Raw genomic sequence first — 16,824 nt, forward strand, 5'->3', positions numbered from 1 at the left:
TACAGTACGAGAAAAGTTATCATTGATTATTTTATTTTATATATATTTTTTATTTAAGTGTAAAGTAAGTGCTTTTAAATAAGTTTATGAATTTTTTATTTTTTAAAAAAAATATTTAAAGGGATTTAAAAATAAAAATAAAAATAAAAAAGTACATTTTGCACTTACCAGTAGAAATCATTGGGAGCTACTCAGTGGCTCTAGCATGACCCAATCCTATTTTTTATTGGTTAACCAAAGAGGATACGAACTGCCAGTTGTTTAAAGTGCAAATTACCAGTTTTATTAGTTTAGGATGTAAATTAAAATTAAAAAAAAAAAAAAGTAATTTATGTGCAAAGCATAATATCTCCCTCGCAAAGATTAAAACACAAAAACGTATTCATCAAGCACTGTCCAGGCGCTTATGCATTGGAGGATTTGATTTACACGCCAATACGAGATGATGCTTAGTTGCAACCATTTTCCAGCATCAAAGATTGTCGTCATGCTAAGGGGATATCTCAGCTATTGCATCGTAAAGGACATGTTTCTTGAGGGTCTCAATAGATTCCATTCAGGGAAAAGGTTCTCTTTATGTTAACCAGCTTCCAGGAAATTAGGTTGGTTCCCTTCTTGGGGTACAAATCTTAGATGAATATGAAGTGGGAGGATTGGCTTTTCTGAAAATGAAGGAATATGAAGTGGGAGGATTGGGGTACACATAGAATTTTTCGAAAGTGAATATGGATTTTGGCATTGTTGCAACTGGGGTAATGTGAATATGGAAGGATCTGATAACTGCCAATTTAACCTGTCTAATATGTCTCCAATCTTGATGGATGACTTTAATGCAGCAAGGTTCATCTGTCATATACAAACTTCAACACAATATGGTTTGTGCTCAATATTAAATGTATTCAGTAGAAAGAAAATGTCCTAAATAATATTATGATCAAATACATTACTAAAAGGTAGCTCAGAATGGTACATCATATGACCAATGGATTTGCTTGAGAGTTACAAAAGTAAAATACAATATATTGAAAGAGGGAAAAAAACAAGAGAAATACTTTACCGTATAAATCTACCACTCAGAAGTAGAAAAAGTACTAAACCAGTATCAAAGAAAAGGGCAAAACTGAAACCAAAGTCTCTGGTCCGAAGCCCTGCTCCCATGGCTTTTCTTTTTAGAGCATTTTATTCTATTTTTCAGTATTCGTCCAAGTAAGTGTATAGCATGTCATCTTTCTTTGACTTGCGTCGACTGAGCAATGCTTTCAGGAGACGTTTACTTTTACTTGGGTATTGTTCAACGTCTTTGCCATTTTCTCTTTCTGCAGGTAACCGCATTGAAGCTGATTTTCGTGGCTCCGAAGGGTACTGCCACAAGTATAACAAATTCCAGCTTTCCAACTTAGAATAAAATTAACAATATATATATTTTTTATCTTGTATATGTTAAAGTCTTGTCTTTGCTGAAAAGAATAGTACATCCGTGAGTAAAATGGCAAATTACAATCAATTTAACTGGTAATGCAGGCAATTTATGTACTCACCCTTCGTCTTGCATTAGAATTTGGAGTGGTTGGTGTACTGGAGTTTGGAGTAGTGGGCCGCACTGAATTTGGGGTCATAGGCCTACTTGAAAAAGATCCAGACCGTAAAAGTGGAAACCGATATGGTGATACCGTTCTCTTATCTGATATTTATGTAAATACCATCAGCACAGTGGCAAAAGAACATGTATGCATATAAGTAAAGATCTTATTCAGGGAAAAAAGTTGAATAAAGAACATCAACAAGATTCATATTTATCACATTTCAATATTCTGCATTCATACCAACCTAATTCTTTTTTGGGCATGGTAGCAGTAAAGGAAAAAATTGCAGATCGTTGTGATATTCGTGGAGAAGGGGAAGGGGAACGCCCTCTACTGCATGAAACATAACTTCAATTATCATGATCAAACCATGGTATTCATCTTAACGCATAAGAAGATATACCAATAGTACATACCTAGTTGTAGATGTTGGGGTTTCTGTAATTGTAGCTCGAACAGCTTCATGAAATCAATCAGATGGGAAGAATTAGTTTATGTTACAAGTCCTGCACATGATATATGTTTTAAACCAAAACAGAAGATAAAGCACACTACCATTCCTAAATTGATGCCAGTCATCTTCATCATCCAGGCTGCAACCCTGATACTTTGATTTCGTTCGGTTGGCACCACGCATAGTCTCCCCAACTGAAATGAATTCAAGGAATGTAAGGATCAAAATTCATTCAGCCAGGATTCTAGAATTAAAAAGGAAAAATAGACAGGTATAAAATAAAAACTGGAGAGATATATATTTGCCTGGCAAGATGTACCGCTTGTGGTATTTAGGCGTATTTATCACCAATGACTGTTGAGAAAGGCCCTCGTGATCAATATACTCTTTGCATGTCCTTAGTCTCTAGAATATCACAGCAAAGTTTCAATGAAAATGAGTATAATGTGTGAAACTTTTGCTCTCACTAGACTGAGAAGTCTACCTGGTATCACAAACAGTGTTGCGTATGGTGTAATTGTCAGTTTCATTATGTCCAGTAATAATTATGCTAATATAGGGCAATCATGAACTCAGTTATGTCCAATAAAGGCATACAAACATTGCTACCAACTAGGTTATACTTGGCACAGTTTTGGGTAATAAGCATCCATACTCTGCCTCTCAAATCCCACATCTGTGGGTTTGCTATCAATCTTTTGGCAAGAGAACCAACAGCAGGGCCACATTGTCAAAATAAGACGGTAATGGGTCAAATGCTTAACTCAATGTAGTCCGGGTCAGCTTCAAATTTTAAAGGCTCAGAGCAAAAGCAAAAATAGGTTCGGTGGACATATATAGTTAAGGTCATTGGTTAAATTATTTGCAAACAGGTTTGATGGCCGCATTCAGTAGAGTTGGGCTGGCATTGTATGCAGGAAAAGGCCTTAAATTAAAAAATGAGAGACATTTATATGGTATATCTTTACAGAGCACAATGAGCTGAACCCTTTCTAATTTGTAATGCATGTTCAATCTCAACAGGGTATGAGCATGACCCTTTCTAATTTTTATTTTGCCAGTCTGTGCTGGCCTTGGATCAAATGTCATTATAAATCATTCTTCATATCTCCAGATTGCTGGACTTCAGTTTCAGATTGCCAAGTATATGATAGGATAACAATATAATATCATATAGAAGAAACCGATCCATGAAGGCAGACTGTATTTTTTATGTAAAATATCGCTTCACTTTATTCTGGTGCAAGGGCCACTTGACCAATAATTCCTTTCCATTGTTTTAGAAATGTAAAGAACCTAAATCTCCCAAGGGAAATGACTCTTTTCCAAATACAAAGTATGAGCCTTCCTAAAATAGGAACTACCTCTTTTCCAGAATTTACTTTTTACCAAGTACTAGCTGAAGTAGGCAATATAAAACAGAGTTAACTTACAGGAACGCCCTTTTATAATATGTTCCTCATCTTTTACCAAAGCCCAGCAAAATCAATTTTCAGTCAACTCTAGAATAAAATCGAGGAAAATTAATATTAATGATCGTTGATGAGAATCCCTACCACAAACGTTTATATGGGGTCTTTTTACAGATATCTTATAAAAAAAAAAAAAACAATCCATGCTCACCTGCTCAATGCAAGACACACGGAGCTCTGTTCCAGAAACTTCATCAACCTTCTCATCCAAAAGATCATTAACCTTATATGTCACAGAACCCAAATGGTCCACGGTATTCACAATAGCTTTAATAGCATACTCTTTTAATGTTTCTATCACTCTGCACATATAGGAAGGTTAGTTTCTTTCATGACGGTAAAAGGAAAAGAAATAGAAATGAAAGGCCATTTAGTAATTCCGGCAGAGAATCATATGAACTCACAATTGTTTTTGATCATCATTGGTGTATGATAGTTCAAAATACTCAGCTGCCGAGTACAACTGTGTCCTCAAATTTTTCAGATCCTAAATAATCACGTAATATGATTAAACATAAGTTCAACAAGCCTGATTTCATTAAGTTTAAATTTATGGCAAGCTTTACACTGCTGCAAATTCAATTTCCCCACCAAACAAAAGGGTTGGACCTAAAATCCTATATTTGACCAGATGGACTTAACTCGCCAGCCTGATTACCAATCAATAAAGTGCAAAAGGAGCTGGAGTACCTGGAGACTATCAGAGAAAAGCAAGCTCTGATGCATTGAAACCTCATCAAAGTTAGAAGCTTCATGAGGGATGGGCAGTGTAGAAGATTTGGTCATCGTCCCCATTATAGAGAAATTTGCAACTCGGAGTTCCTGAAACAACCAAGATGACTGATTTCATGACAAATAAAGAAAAACTAATAGTTACAAGTAAAGGGAAAAGAAAGCACCAGAGGAGGAACCATTCCCAATTCTGAGAACCAAACTTATTTCTTCTAAGAGCTCAACGTCAGAGATGTACCAAAACCCGGACGGGAGTATGATGGAGAGAGAGAGAGAGAGAGAGAGAGAGAGAGAGAGAGAGAGAGTCCAGCTCGCAACAGTAAAATACCAGATGGCTCTATTTTAATAAAATATTCCACTGTACTTGGGGTTATAGAAGATCATCAAAAAGCACAAAACCCGTAGCCCATTGCCACACCTCTGCACAGACAGGGTTATCACCTGACTAATAAACTAGACACTGAAATTCCTTATCATCGACAAAAGCACATTCTGACTGAATCTCCACCAGTACTCGCACTGTATTAATATTTATAGAGAAAAAGGGCAACCAATCCTTAAAAGCATCAAAAGCTGTATAATTTAACACCCAATTTTTAATTGCTGAGAAAACTGAAAAAAATTTTATGCAATACTGAAAAGTCACGTATTAGATTAGGCTGAGAGATTGATACTGCTCTCTTGGCTTCATCCCCTTTCCTTTTCCCATAGTTTCCCGGCAACCAAACAGAAATAAACGAAATGACAACGAAAACGAAGAGACTAACCTTACCTTGGCTATACCAAACTCAGTTCCAGACAACAACACAAAGCCCACTTCCAGTCCAAAACTACAAACACAAACCAGCTTCAAAATTCAAACTTTGAGGGCCAAATGTGAAACTCAGGTAGTGAAGGCGTCCAACAAACATAGCTGTACATAAATAGGCCACTCTTTTGGAAGTGAACAATGTGGTTTGGTAGATTTTGACTAAACCAAGGAAAACGACAACTTTAAATTGCACCTGTAGGGTACAGGATATGAGGAACCAAAAAGGCAAAGACTTGCAGAGAGAGGAGAGGCGAAAGTGGAGAGGGACAGGCATCAAGGAGAGCTCGTCGGTACAGGGAGGGAATCCGGAGCATTTTGATTTTTAAGAGAGTAAAAAGTCTTCCCTTTTGGAAGCAAAAACTAGTCTCAGTTGTAAGCTCGGTTTACTAATCATTGCCATTAGCGTGGGTCCTGGTTTTTGTTAAATAATTTTCTCATGGTACCACTGTTTCTACTGGCTTAAGCTGAGCCTCCTTCGGCTGTATAAAACAGTTTGTCTGTTTGTTTATTTACCATTCGAAAAGAACAAAAGAAAATAGTGTTTGGTTTTGGTTCTGCAGCACCCTCGTCTATTTATTGGGTCTCCCACATACAGCTGAGGGAATTGATGATAGATTAATTTAATCCCTCGAGCTCATCAATATCATTGAAAATCCCAGCTGTATTTATTTTTAGTTAATAGAAAATCTTAGCCTTAGTGGTGTTAAAGCTACGGGGTTTCACATTTGGAGAAAGATTTTCACAAGTTTTTGTCTAAATTCAAATATTCTTCCTTTTTCTCAACATAAAAAAAAGTTAATAGGGAGAGATAAGAGATGTTTTTCCTACCAAGGTGATTATAATAACACCTAATCTGCTGATGAGTCAGATAATAAGGGTCTAAAGGCAAGAAGTGCAAGTACTTTTTATAAGTTGGTCTTGACTCATAGCTTGATCTTAACCCCGTACGGATATCAATAATTCATGAGTAAATAGGTTATCAATAATATTGAACACTTCTATTATGAAATTTGACGTCAGGACCTAGTATTCGATGACAAATTTATATACCATTGAACCATCACCTTTAATTATCTAAATTTAAATATTCTAATCAAGAGAAAGTTAGACACATAGAATATTTTAATAATAATTATTATTGTCTATCTAAATTTTCTTAATATTGCTCAAATTTCTTTTAAGTTTGAGTAAAAACTTGAAAAAATGTTAATTTTCACACCTTCAAAATAGGAAGGAAAAGAAATCAAAAGTCTACTTTAGTCAAACCAATGATGTCTTTTAAGGCCTTCTCGAATCTCGACCTCGGTTTGGATTTTTGATCTCCAAGGTGTGTGTTAGATGTAACTATGATTTTCTTCAGTTACAACCAATAATTTTTTTAACAAAAGCAAAGGGACTTTGACCTCTTTAAAAAAACAAATCATATTTACTAGTTGGAGTGCTTACTATCTGAAAAAACAATCATTATTTTAAAGACAAAAGCTAAGCTATTTATACATGAGTCTTGCTACTCTGTCACCCAGTTGTGACCGCTTGTGTCCCATAGGCTAACTGTTATTTTTTAAAAAAAAAAATTCTTTTTTTCATATTTTTTAAATATTTTTAAAAAAATATATCAATATATTAAGAGTTTTGCAATATACAAATAAATTTATGTACTAATGTACGTACTAATACTAATTCCTTCATATTTAAAATTTGAATTAGAATTATTTTTAATAAAATTTACTTTTTAATCAATCACATGAAATTGATACATATATTAGTACACTATTATGTTTGCAACTAAATTTTTTCATATATTAATATATACTTCTTAATTATTAAGTTAAAAATAAAAAAATTAAAATACATAAATAGTCCAAATGAATGATCAAATTACACACAAAGCATATATATTTAAGGGAAAAAATAATTATCAAAATAGAAGTATTTTAATGTTGAATTAAGGCTGCCCAATTAGAGGTGGTTGCAACTACGTGATCATTACCATAATTTTATCATCTTTTTTCTTTGAAGTTCTTTAATGTTCTTCAACACCTCTGCTTTATTATTGGGTCCCATGGCAATCCTTTTCTCCACTTGTTTCGGGAAAGCCGATGGGTAGCTTATAGTCGTTGGATTTTAGTAGAGAAATAATACATCGGTTCTGGTTAACTATGGGAAGAGTTATGATTGTGCAGAGTCTGTGAATGACAGACTCTGACAGTCCCACGCTGCAGTGCACTCTCCCCCCTCTGTATCCACATGCCTTCCAACTTCCATGGCACTTGAGTAACATCATGATAACTCGAAAATTCACCTTTTTGAAATCAGAAATGATAGTATACCGTCAAAAATGTACAGTTTTAAATCACTGTTTATTATTGTAATAATTTTTTTTTATTTTTATTTAATAATTAAAGAAATAATTTTTAATATATTAATATATTTTTTTATTTTTAAAAAATATTTAAAAATATAAAAATAAATAAATATATTTACATTAAGTGACACGCACAGCGATCATTATTAGATAGTATGCTAGCATTACTCTTTTGAAATAAAAAAATATAATAAATTAAATCTTATTTAAATTATATATTCTCTAAAGTGTGGTCTTTTAGATCATTAGATGAGATTTAGATCAGTTGGGTATTTTGAAAATATTGTGGTAATGAGTTTGCCTTAGGGACAGTAGTTGTGATTCAAACTGAATATTCTACAATATGGAGAGGCTCCTATAGTCACGCCCAAGATGGTTACTACGCTGATTGCCCCCCGCCTCCCTTTTTATTGAGAAAATAAATTAAATTTTTATAAGAAAATTATTCAAAATTAGACAAAAAGAAAACTGTACAATTTATTAAATTCTTACTATATTTTACAATTTTCAATGAATTAAATATTCATATGAATTTTTAAGCATATAAAAATATAGAAGCGAATTGCATCTTGAATGCAATAAATTATTTTGAAATCTTTATGAATGCAGGTCTTTATAGGGATTGGTGGAAATGCATTTCTAAATTATATATAAATAAATATGTAGATATAGTTATAAGATATATAATATATATTTTGAAATGATTATATGATTTACCTTTATCAGACCACTTGTGGGCATACATCTTAGATCCAAATCACTTCAAATATTGTTTCCTTCATTTTTTTTTAAAATTTTGGGTTATTTAAACAAAAATTTTATATGCAGTCACTTTTATATATTTTTTAATATAAAATAATTATTTTAATTAATCATATTAATAAAATATAAAAAAATACATAAATATGACTATTCGTAAAATAAAAAAATATCCTTACTAATTTTTTTTTTTTGATATATTGTGATATTTTTATTTAAGTTATAGGGTCATTAAAAATTGTTTACTTTTGGGGTCGAGGGGCATCAATTAAGTTCATGTTCAGTCCACTTTTATAGGTTTGAGGTTTAAGCAAAGAAGTAGGCAAAAGAAGTGACCTCAAAAAAGAAGAGTTTGGTGCTGCAAAAGTGAGAAAAACAGCAGCACTGATGCAGATTGGATGCTTGTTTCCAATTCCAACACACTCTCACCAATCATAACCCACATGCACTCCTTTTCTTTTCATCCTTATCCCTTCCATGCTCACCAGATAACTCTATTACGTACTTCGCTTGAATAACCTTATTATATTATCATTAGTGCTGTCAAATACTTTCTTTAGATACAGTTTTAAAATATATAAATTTTATATATTTTTTTTAAATTATAATATAGTCCACAAATAAAAAATTGAGTTGCGTAAAAAATCGTATAAAGAGTTGTGAAAATAATTATTTGTATGAATTTTAAATTTATCAAACAAAATATATGATATTTTATATCTTAAAACTATATAAATAATTTCTTAAAAATTTAATTACAAATAAGTTTACTGTTTATTTATTTATTTATTTATGACTAAGTTGGACTCTATTTAAATTACTACATAATTTAAAATTGCTGGTAAGTATAAGAGAAATGTTTGAAATTTCGATAATTGGTCTCGAGTATTTTTCTCGATATATGAATTTTTTTATTTTATAATTAAGTAAATATTTTTAATAAATATTTCTCAAGTTTGGGCCCGAGTCGGTGGACTCAAAATATAAATCGGCGACCACATGGGCAATCAATCGAGATTTGACTACCACTAGCACTCTGGTTACCTGAAATATTGGTGGCTGGGGGCCTTTTCATTGTGACTTTAACTTATTTCAGTTTTATTTAAAAATAATATAATAATAATAGTAAGTGGCGTGATTGGTGGGGAAAGTGATGGGTCCCATGGAAGAATGGGAATGATTTCCGGTGAATTCTAATCCATCTCGTGGGGGCCAGTTGCAGACGCGCGCGCTTAGCCGAGTGGCCCCTACTGAACCCTTAGGAATCTTCGTATTCATTCTACTTCTTCACCATTGAAAATGCTTGGATCTACCAGAACAATAACGTTTACAATATGATTTTTTTTTACCGTACATCGTAGAATCTCCCTTGACATGGTAAAGGCCAATCAAGCGGCCCAAGAGCTTCCTTCGGGCCTTAGCCTAACACCTCAAACGGCCTGCAAACACCAGTAATTATTTACACCACCCGCGGCCCACGAGCAAATGCCTCATTCGTATCGCAGCAACCTCCCGAAGATCATATAAGATCTAGGTGGCAAGGGAAGTTCAAATTAGAACGTACCGGCTTGGTTTCAAATGGGAGATCAGGTTGTTAAGAGACTCAAGGGAGTCCCCTCCTTTATATATATCCATCGATGATCATCCTTCAGGTACGTTAACGGAATCCTGCTCCCTACTATAAAGATCGAGCAATACATTTGATTTATGCATCAGATGCGTTTTTACACGAATCGAGCCCATTTCTTTAGTTGCAGGTCGAGGTGAGCAAGAGTGCAAAACTCACGCAAAACAGATTGTAAAGTATTTTTTGTCATAAAACAATTATATTGAAATCAAATTAATTTATGAATTTATCTTGTACGATGTGTGTAGATCTAGCATGTACTCTTGAATACTGAGCGACCAACTTTTATATTTTGTTGATTTGGACTTCCTAGACATTGGAAAGAGGTTTTTCTATCATAATTTTCCATTTTAGGCTTCTTTGATACCAATGGTTTGATGCAGAAGAAATGACATTTATATTTATAGAGTGCGTATGTACTGGTTATTTCTTTTACAAAATTAATTTTTTAATGATGGACCCTACTCTTTTTTAAAAGGAGTGTGCAACACTTACACAATCTATAATTGTATCTAATATTATTTAAAAATAAAAAATTTATGTGCAGTTATTTTTGCGTACTCTTTTGTGCACTCCACTGATGTGATTGGTTTTGTCATTTTTTAAATAAAAAATAATTATTTTGACCAATCACGTCCATAGAATGCGTAAAAAATATATAAAAATGATTTTTATGAGAGAGAGGGGGAAGGAGAGACGTCTAGGGCTTCTCTCTTGTTGTTAGCAATAAGATCTCCATAACTAATCTTAGTTATAATCTGACGCCCCCATCAACCTGCACCAATTTATAAAGTAACTTGTTATAATAATTTTTGTGACAAAAGCATTTATTCGTGTTGAAAAACACCTCAAGTGTGAAATGTTATTTGGAGTTGCAACCATCCACCCATCCACCAGAAGTTTCTAGCAGCAAATATTAACTAAAATTTGCATGCACCGAAAGGAGGCTCCCTCTTGGTTAAGAAGTGTGGGAGTTTGTCCCCCATGACTTCTTCTATAAAAGGAGGTCATTTGTTGAAAATCAAGATCATTCTCACTGCGGTGAAAGATCAAGACAGGGTTAAGGGCAAGAATAAGTTCTGGAGAAACCCAGAACAAGGGGCATTTTGAGAGATAGAGAGTTTTGTTTATGAGTGTTTGTAAAATTGTACAAACATATTGAAAATACTGATTTTTCGCTTCAGTGGACGTAGGCAAGTTGCCTAACTACTTAAATATTATCTCTCTATCGTCTTGTGTGATTTTTGGACAAGCCGGAGGCGCAACAATTAGTATCAGAGCTTTGGTTTGCACTGTCCAGAAAAATCAAGTTGATCGAAATCAACTTTTGACCCCACTATGATATTCCTCGCATCAAGATGAATCCATTGCCACAAACGGCATCAAAAACAGATGTCGGAGGAGGCCGTACGCGCCCCTAAAAGTTGAAGAGTGCACAGACGCCCCTCAGTCGCACTAGAGGAAGAAGACGAGTAGGAAACACATGCCCACGCGCCCCCACTTGCGTCTGGAGGAAGAAGACGCATGAGGGACACGCGTCCATGTGCCCCCACACACACTGGGGGTTGAAGACGCTTGCAAGGCACGCGCTCACGCACCCTAGAGGACACTGGCACACATGTAGGACATGCGCCGCATGCGCCTCAGATGCCCTTGTCACAGCCTCCAGGAGATTTGCCCGGGACCACACCTCGGCAAGACCCATGGAGGGTCAAAACAGTCACATGGCTAGTCTGCTTGCATGCCTTGGCTAAAACCATGACACGTAGCGGGCGAGCATGGAGTCTATTGACCGCGTGCAGACCATGCGTGCAGGCTTGCACGTGCCCTTGAGCGTGCATCTGCGCGCATGCATGCGTGCCCCCACACCACCTAGCAAGGCCAGTGGCGTGCCCCCACAGGCACGCCATCCAGCGCACGGCTCCAGCCCGTGCCTTGCGGAGCAAGTTAGTGGCATGCCTGCGGCGTGCCATCTAGCGCATGGCTCCAACCCATGCCTTGCAGAGTAGGTCAGTGGCATGCCCACCAGGCATGCCATCCAGTGCATGGCTCTAGCCCATGCCTTGCAGACTCAGCGCCCAGGCCATCAGCCTGGGCCATGCCGTGCACCATCATGGCTTACCTTCAGCAAGCCATGCCCATCATGCCGTGCACCACCATGGCTCACCTTCAACAAGCCATGCCTACCATGCTGTGCACCACCATGGCTCACCATCAGCTAGCCATGCCGCACCACCCTGGCTCACCATTAGCCAGCCATGCCGCGCACCACCATGACTCACCACCCAGCAAGCTATGACCGCACCACCTGACCATGGACCAACCTGACCACCGTGCACCACCTAGCCCACCATGGGCCATGCATGCCACGGCTAGCCTTGGTCCATGGCCATTATCTTGTTATTTATTTTATTTATTTAATTTGCTTTATTTATTTATTTTCTAGGGACCTATTGGTGGTTTCCAATTTGTTTTTCTTATAAATAGGACCTCCTTCATTTGTTTTAGTATCTTTTGGCAAAACTCCTAGAGGAAAGACTATTGTTTGAGAGATTATAAACTGGTGCATTTGTATTTAGGCTTTTTGGGTGCAATTCGTGAATCCCAAAGAGAGAATCACGCTTTGCAATTCTTTGAATAAGTGTAATTCAATCTATCTTGTTCTTGCAACTTGGTGCAATTCGTGAATCCAAGTTGTGTTTATCAATATATGAGGTTGATTCATTACTTGTGCAATCCGTGAATCAAGTATTGATTTATCCTTTTATATGTTTGTTCATTCAAGTTCATTAGTATTTTGCTATTGTTCTTGAGTGATCTTCATTGTTCATGCATGTTCTTCATTGTGTTCATGCGTGTTCATCATTGTTCTTGAGGTGTTCATATCATAATTTGCTCATCCAATCCATCCAAACCTCAAAATCGCCCATCATAGTGTTTGTCAACTTTTCATATTGGTTTGCTCCATCTTTCATGCCTTAGCCGCCCACCCCAATTGCCAATCAAGGTTCCTATAATTTAAGAACCCTAGTTGACCCATTCCATACTCCATAGCCGGCCATACACATCATCCATCATATCCCAAGATTTTAGGAGAGTTATCTCCAAAATTTGGAGAAAATCATCTTCCAAGATTTTAGGAAACTTCCTAAAATCTCTCATCCATCAAATTTCGGCCAGCCCTAGCCATTTCCTCCACATTATTCATCTTCAATCCTAACCACCCATCTTACTTTTTCCAAACCCTAAACACATCATCCAAACTCTAAGCCTATCTCGAAGTGGCGTCTACACCATAGCACTTACTAGTGCCGTGCGCCCATCACCCTTGAACCACACCATCACTCCATACACTCATCTTAGCCTAAACACTTAACCCCACAATCTCCAAGTGGTCATATTGACCACCTTTGCACGTGAGCCAAGCAAGAGAGGAACCAAGGTTCGATCATCACAAGGCCACTATTGGCGTGGAGGACTTGGTGTTTTGGGTCTAGACTGAGGACCCCAACGGCCCTTCTGCTGAGCGTGTGTCTCACGCGCCAGATGATCTGGACCGTCCATTTTTTCAGATCTTTGTTGGGCTAGATCTAAGCCATTCGGAGTCTGATTTCAACGATTAAATAGTGTTGACAAACTATTTGGATCATTCCGGACTCATCTGGATGGTGGGAATGTTGAGATTCATCATCGGTACATTCGATCTGAACCGTCCACGTGTTGCAGATCATTTTGGGCTAGATCTACGCCAGTTGGAGTTCAATTGCGATGACCAAATAGTGGTGACAAACTATTTGGATTATTCCGGACTCATCCGTATGGTGCGAATGTTGAGATTTGCCATCGTTACTAATGATCTGAACCGTTCATACTTCAGACTAGTTGTTGGCTTGATCGCAGCCAGTTGGAGTCGTGATTGACTCATTTGTTTATGGCTTGATCGCAGTCAGTTGGAGTCATGATGGACTTATTTGTTTAGGGCTTGATCGCAGCCAGTTGGAGTCGTGACAGACTCATTTGTTTTGGGCTTGATCTCAACCAGCTGGAGTCGTGCCAGACTCATTGGTTTTGGGGCTTGATGTCAGCCAGTTGAAGTCTAATGTTGCCGGACTTAGTTCGTTTGGGCTTGATTTAAGCCAGTTGGGATCGTGAAGTTTGAGGAGCAAGCTTCAGATCATTGGGCGATGCTTATTAACTTGTTATATCAGCAGATTTTTGCAGTCATACAACTCATGGAGCATAATGTTATTAAGAGGAGAACCACAACAGATCTCATTGTGACTTTCTTTGAAAAGCTAGTTGCAAATAACAAAATATAGATGAAAAACAATTCAATTTCAGAAAAGGTAGAAGGTTCTATTGTTGCCCAATGATATTTGACGTTGTGGTCAAAAAGTTAGAAGGTCATGAGAATGGCTATGAGTAATTATGAAAAGAAGTCGAAGTTGAAGTTTCTTAATATAAGCGATCTTATCCTAGATGAGGAGGTGTGCAGAAGAGATTCTGGCAAGATCTCGAGTTGTTGGTCCTGAATGTTGATAGTAAAGACAGAGACAAGTCAAGATCTGGACAATAGATGACTCGCTAGAGTTGTGGCAAGACAGGCCACAAGAGACTGCTAAAATCAGGAGAAAATTGAGAATGATGCTATGAATATAGTGACTGAAGAAATACATGGCGTTGCATTTATTGCAGTGCACAATACTGTTAAAGACATTTAAAATACAGCAGTCATTCAGTAGTATTTTCTCAAAAAGACATGGAAGGTCGCGAATGATTCATTGGTCTTGACTTATGGTAATGGTCGTGTGAATTAGATGAGGAATTAAAAGGAACTCAGTTTTACTTTTCCTCATCTAAACCTGAAGAAATCTCCCTATACCACAACATGAAGCAAATGTGTGAGAGATGGGAACAAAACTTCAGATGTTCCAGGGATATCTACACCTAAAGTTGATGATTGCATGACTACCAAGACGATCAGACCTCTATGGTGGTTACTACCCTAAACTATATCCTGCTGAATGAAGGTAGTGAACTACGGTATGAAGAAAAATCCTACAAGACTGGAGATTATGTAAGTTGAAGTTAGTAAAGACTGCACACAAGATGGGCACATCGACTGAAGAAGGATATGTTAGTAGCAGGATGAGGAGTCAGTTGCCTAGGTCAGAGAGACCTCAAAAACAGGTTCTCTGATATGTGTCAAGGTCCGTGCGAGACCATTCATTCCCAGTGCAGTGAGAGATGTGTTACTCTATATAGATGTGTTGATTAAGGGCACTGTACGTGATAAACTAAAGTTATGCATCACTTTAGTTAGTCTTCTAAGTTGAAAACATAAGCTGTAAAATTGTATAGATTATAAGAGATCATGCTGGAGATAGAGGCTAACATGTTGAGAACCAGTCTCCAAGTTGGAGATTGGTGTGATCGTAGGATTATGGAGTCTAATTTTGAAAGCTATAAAGGCACCAGGTAGATTGTTCGCTTGGTTGTGGCTCGAGTGAAACTCAGTTTGTTTAAGATATACATGAGTGCGGACTTATGGACTCGAGTAAAAGAAGAATCATAGGGAGTTGAGATTGTACAGTTAAGCACTTGTAAATCTTCTCTGAAGAAAATCTCTTGCAAGTTCCGTGGATGTAGACGATGCGAATGCATTTGAAGATGCATTTGGAGAGGTATTTGGACATCTATTTGAAGACGTACCTGCAGATGCATTTGATAGTAGAAATCTCTCGTGGCTAACAAGCATTCCAATGAGGGAGTGCAATCGTTTGAAAGATGCAACCATTTGTAGTATCTTAGTATGACATATTTGGGTAGAGGGAGTGATTGTTGGAAAACCCCCTAAGTGTGAAATGTCACTTGGAGTTGCAGCCACCCACCCATCTACCAGAAGTTTCTAACAGCAAATATTGATTAAAATTTGCATGCACCGAAAGGAGGCTCTCTCTTGGTCAAGAAGTGTGGGAGTTTGTCCCTCATGACTTTTTCTATAAAAGGAGGTTATTTGTTGAAAATTAAGATCATCCTCACTGCGGTGAGAGATCAAGGCAGGGCTAAGGGCGAAAATAGGTTCTGGAAAAACTCAGAACAGTGGGCATTTTGAGAGATAAATAGTTTGTTTATGAGTATTTGTAAAATTGTATAAACATATTAAAAATATTGATTTTTCACTTCAGTGGACGTAGACAAATTGCTGAACCACTTAAATATTATCTCTTTATCTTCTTGTGTAATTTTTAGACAGGCCAGAGGCACAACATCTCGTACAACACAACCAGTTTTGAGAATATCTTCTTTGTCATGCATGAAACCCTCCCGGTCCTCAATCGCCCCCCCCCCCCCCCCCCCCTCAAGATATGCAAATTAACAGCCAAATTATAGGTTACAATCCAATATATTCAAAGATAAGGATAATACTAACGTATTATTAACGGTCATCAGTACTTTGCCCGATCACATCATAATATTCTAAATAGAAGAAAAATATTTATTGACATGACAAATGATTGATTAGGAAATAGTTTTCAATTATTTTAATATGGAATGATAAAGAAGTGTGATTACTGGATCGTTTCAGAATATTAAAGTTATAATTAAAAACTGGCCGTAGAGAAAAATTAAAGTACGTGTAAATGGGCGGCCAATATTGGAAGGTTATGACGGCTCACAGTACCATTAAATAACACGTTATAAGCAAACCTTAAAACGGAATGAATTTAGATTAAAATAAAAAAAGAAAATGATGAAGACAGCAACAAGTGAACTTTTTATTATGTACATTAATTAGAATCATTTATATATAGTTATATATAGTTAATACATTTTTATCCGAATTTGTTGTACTCTTAACCTCGATAATCGTTTCAGATTAATGTTGATGTTCAGGTCATGCATTCATGCATGTGTGCTGATATGTTGATATATGTGCGCACACAACCCAAAATTGACATCAAAATAGATAGAAATTGAGGAGTATTGCGGTGGATTATGTGCGTGCATGCATGCATGG

The 16,824-nt window shown here is 36.6% G+C and overlaps 1 protein-coding gene across 3 annotated transcripts; it reads right to left on the reverse strand.

Moving 5' to 3' along the window:
* Positions 1–903: 903 nt before the first annotated feature.
* On the reverse strand, positions 904–5,419 carry LOC122314389 (protein ABIL2-like). 3 transcript variants are annotated; one of them, XM_043129932.1, is made up of 10 exons: positions 5,014–5,419; positions 4,200–4,331; positions 3,914–3,996; positions 3,661–3,811; positions 2,343–2,442; positions 2,139–2,231; positions 2,000–2,042; positions 1,828–1,913; positions 1,539–1,681; positions 904–1,362 (listed from the first exon to the last, which is right to left on the reverse strand). In XM_043129932.1, exons 2-10 carry the CDS (start codon positions 4,302–4,304, stop codon positions 1,192–1,194), a joined length of 975 nt encoding a protein of 324 aa, XP_042985866.1. In that variant the 5' UTR covers positions 4,305–4,331; positions 5,014–5,419; the 3' UTR covers positions 904–1,191. The 3 variants fall into 3 exon arrangements, with proteins under 3 accessions (XP_042985866.1, XP_042985865.1, XP_042985864.1); XM_043129931.1 differs by having other exon boundaries at positions 1,828–1,916; positions 5,009–5,414; XM_043129930.1 differs by having other exon boundaries at positions 1,828–1,916; positions 5,014–5,413.
* Between the last annotated feature and the right edge of the window lie 11,405 nt (positions 5,420–16,824).

The sequence above is a fragment of the Carya illinoinensis genome, chromosome 6, assembly GCF_018687715.1.
Source record: "Carya illinoinensis cultivar Pawnee chromosome 6, C.illinoinensisPawnee_v1, whole genome shotgun sequence".
Lineage (NCBI taxonomy): Eukaryota > Viridiplantae > Streptophyta > Magnoliopsida > Fagales > Juglandaceae > Carya > Carya illinoinensis.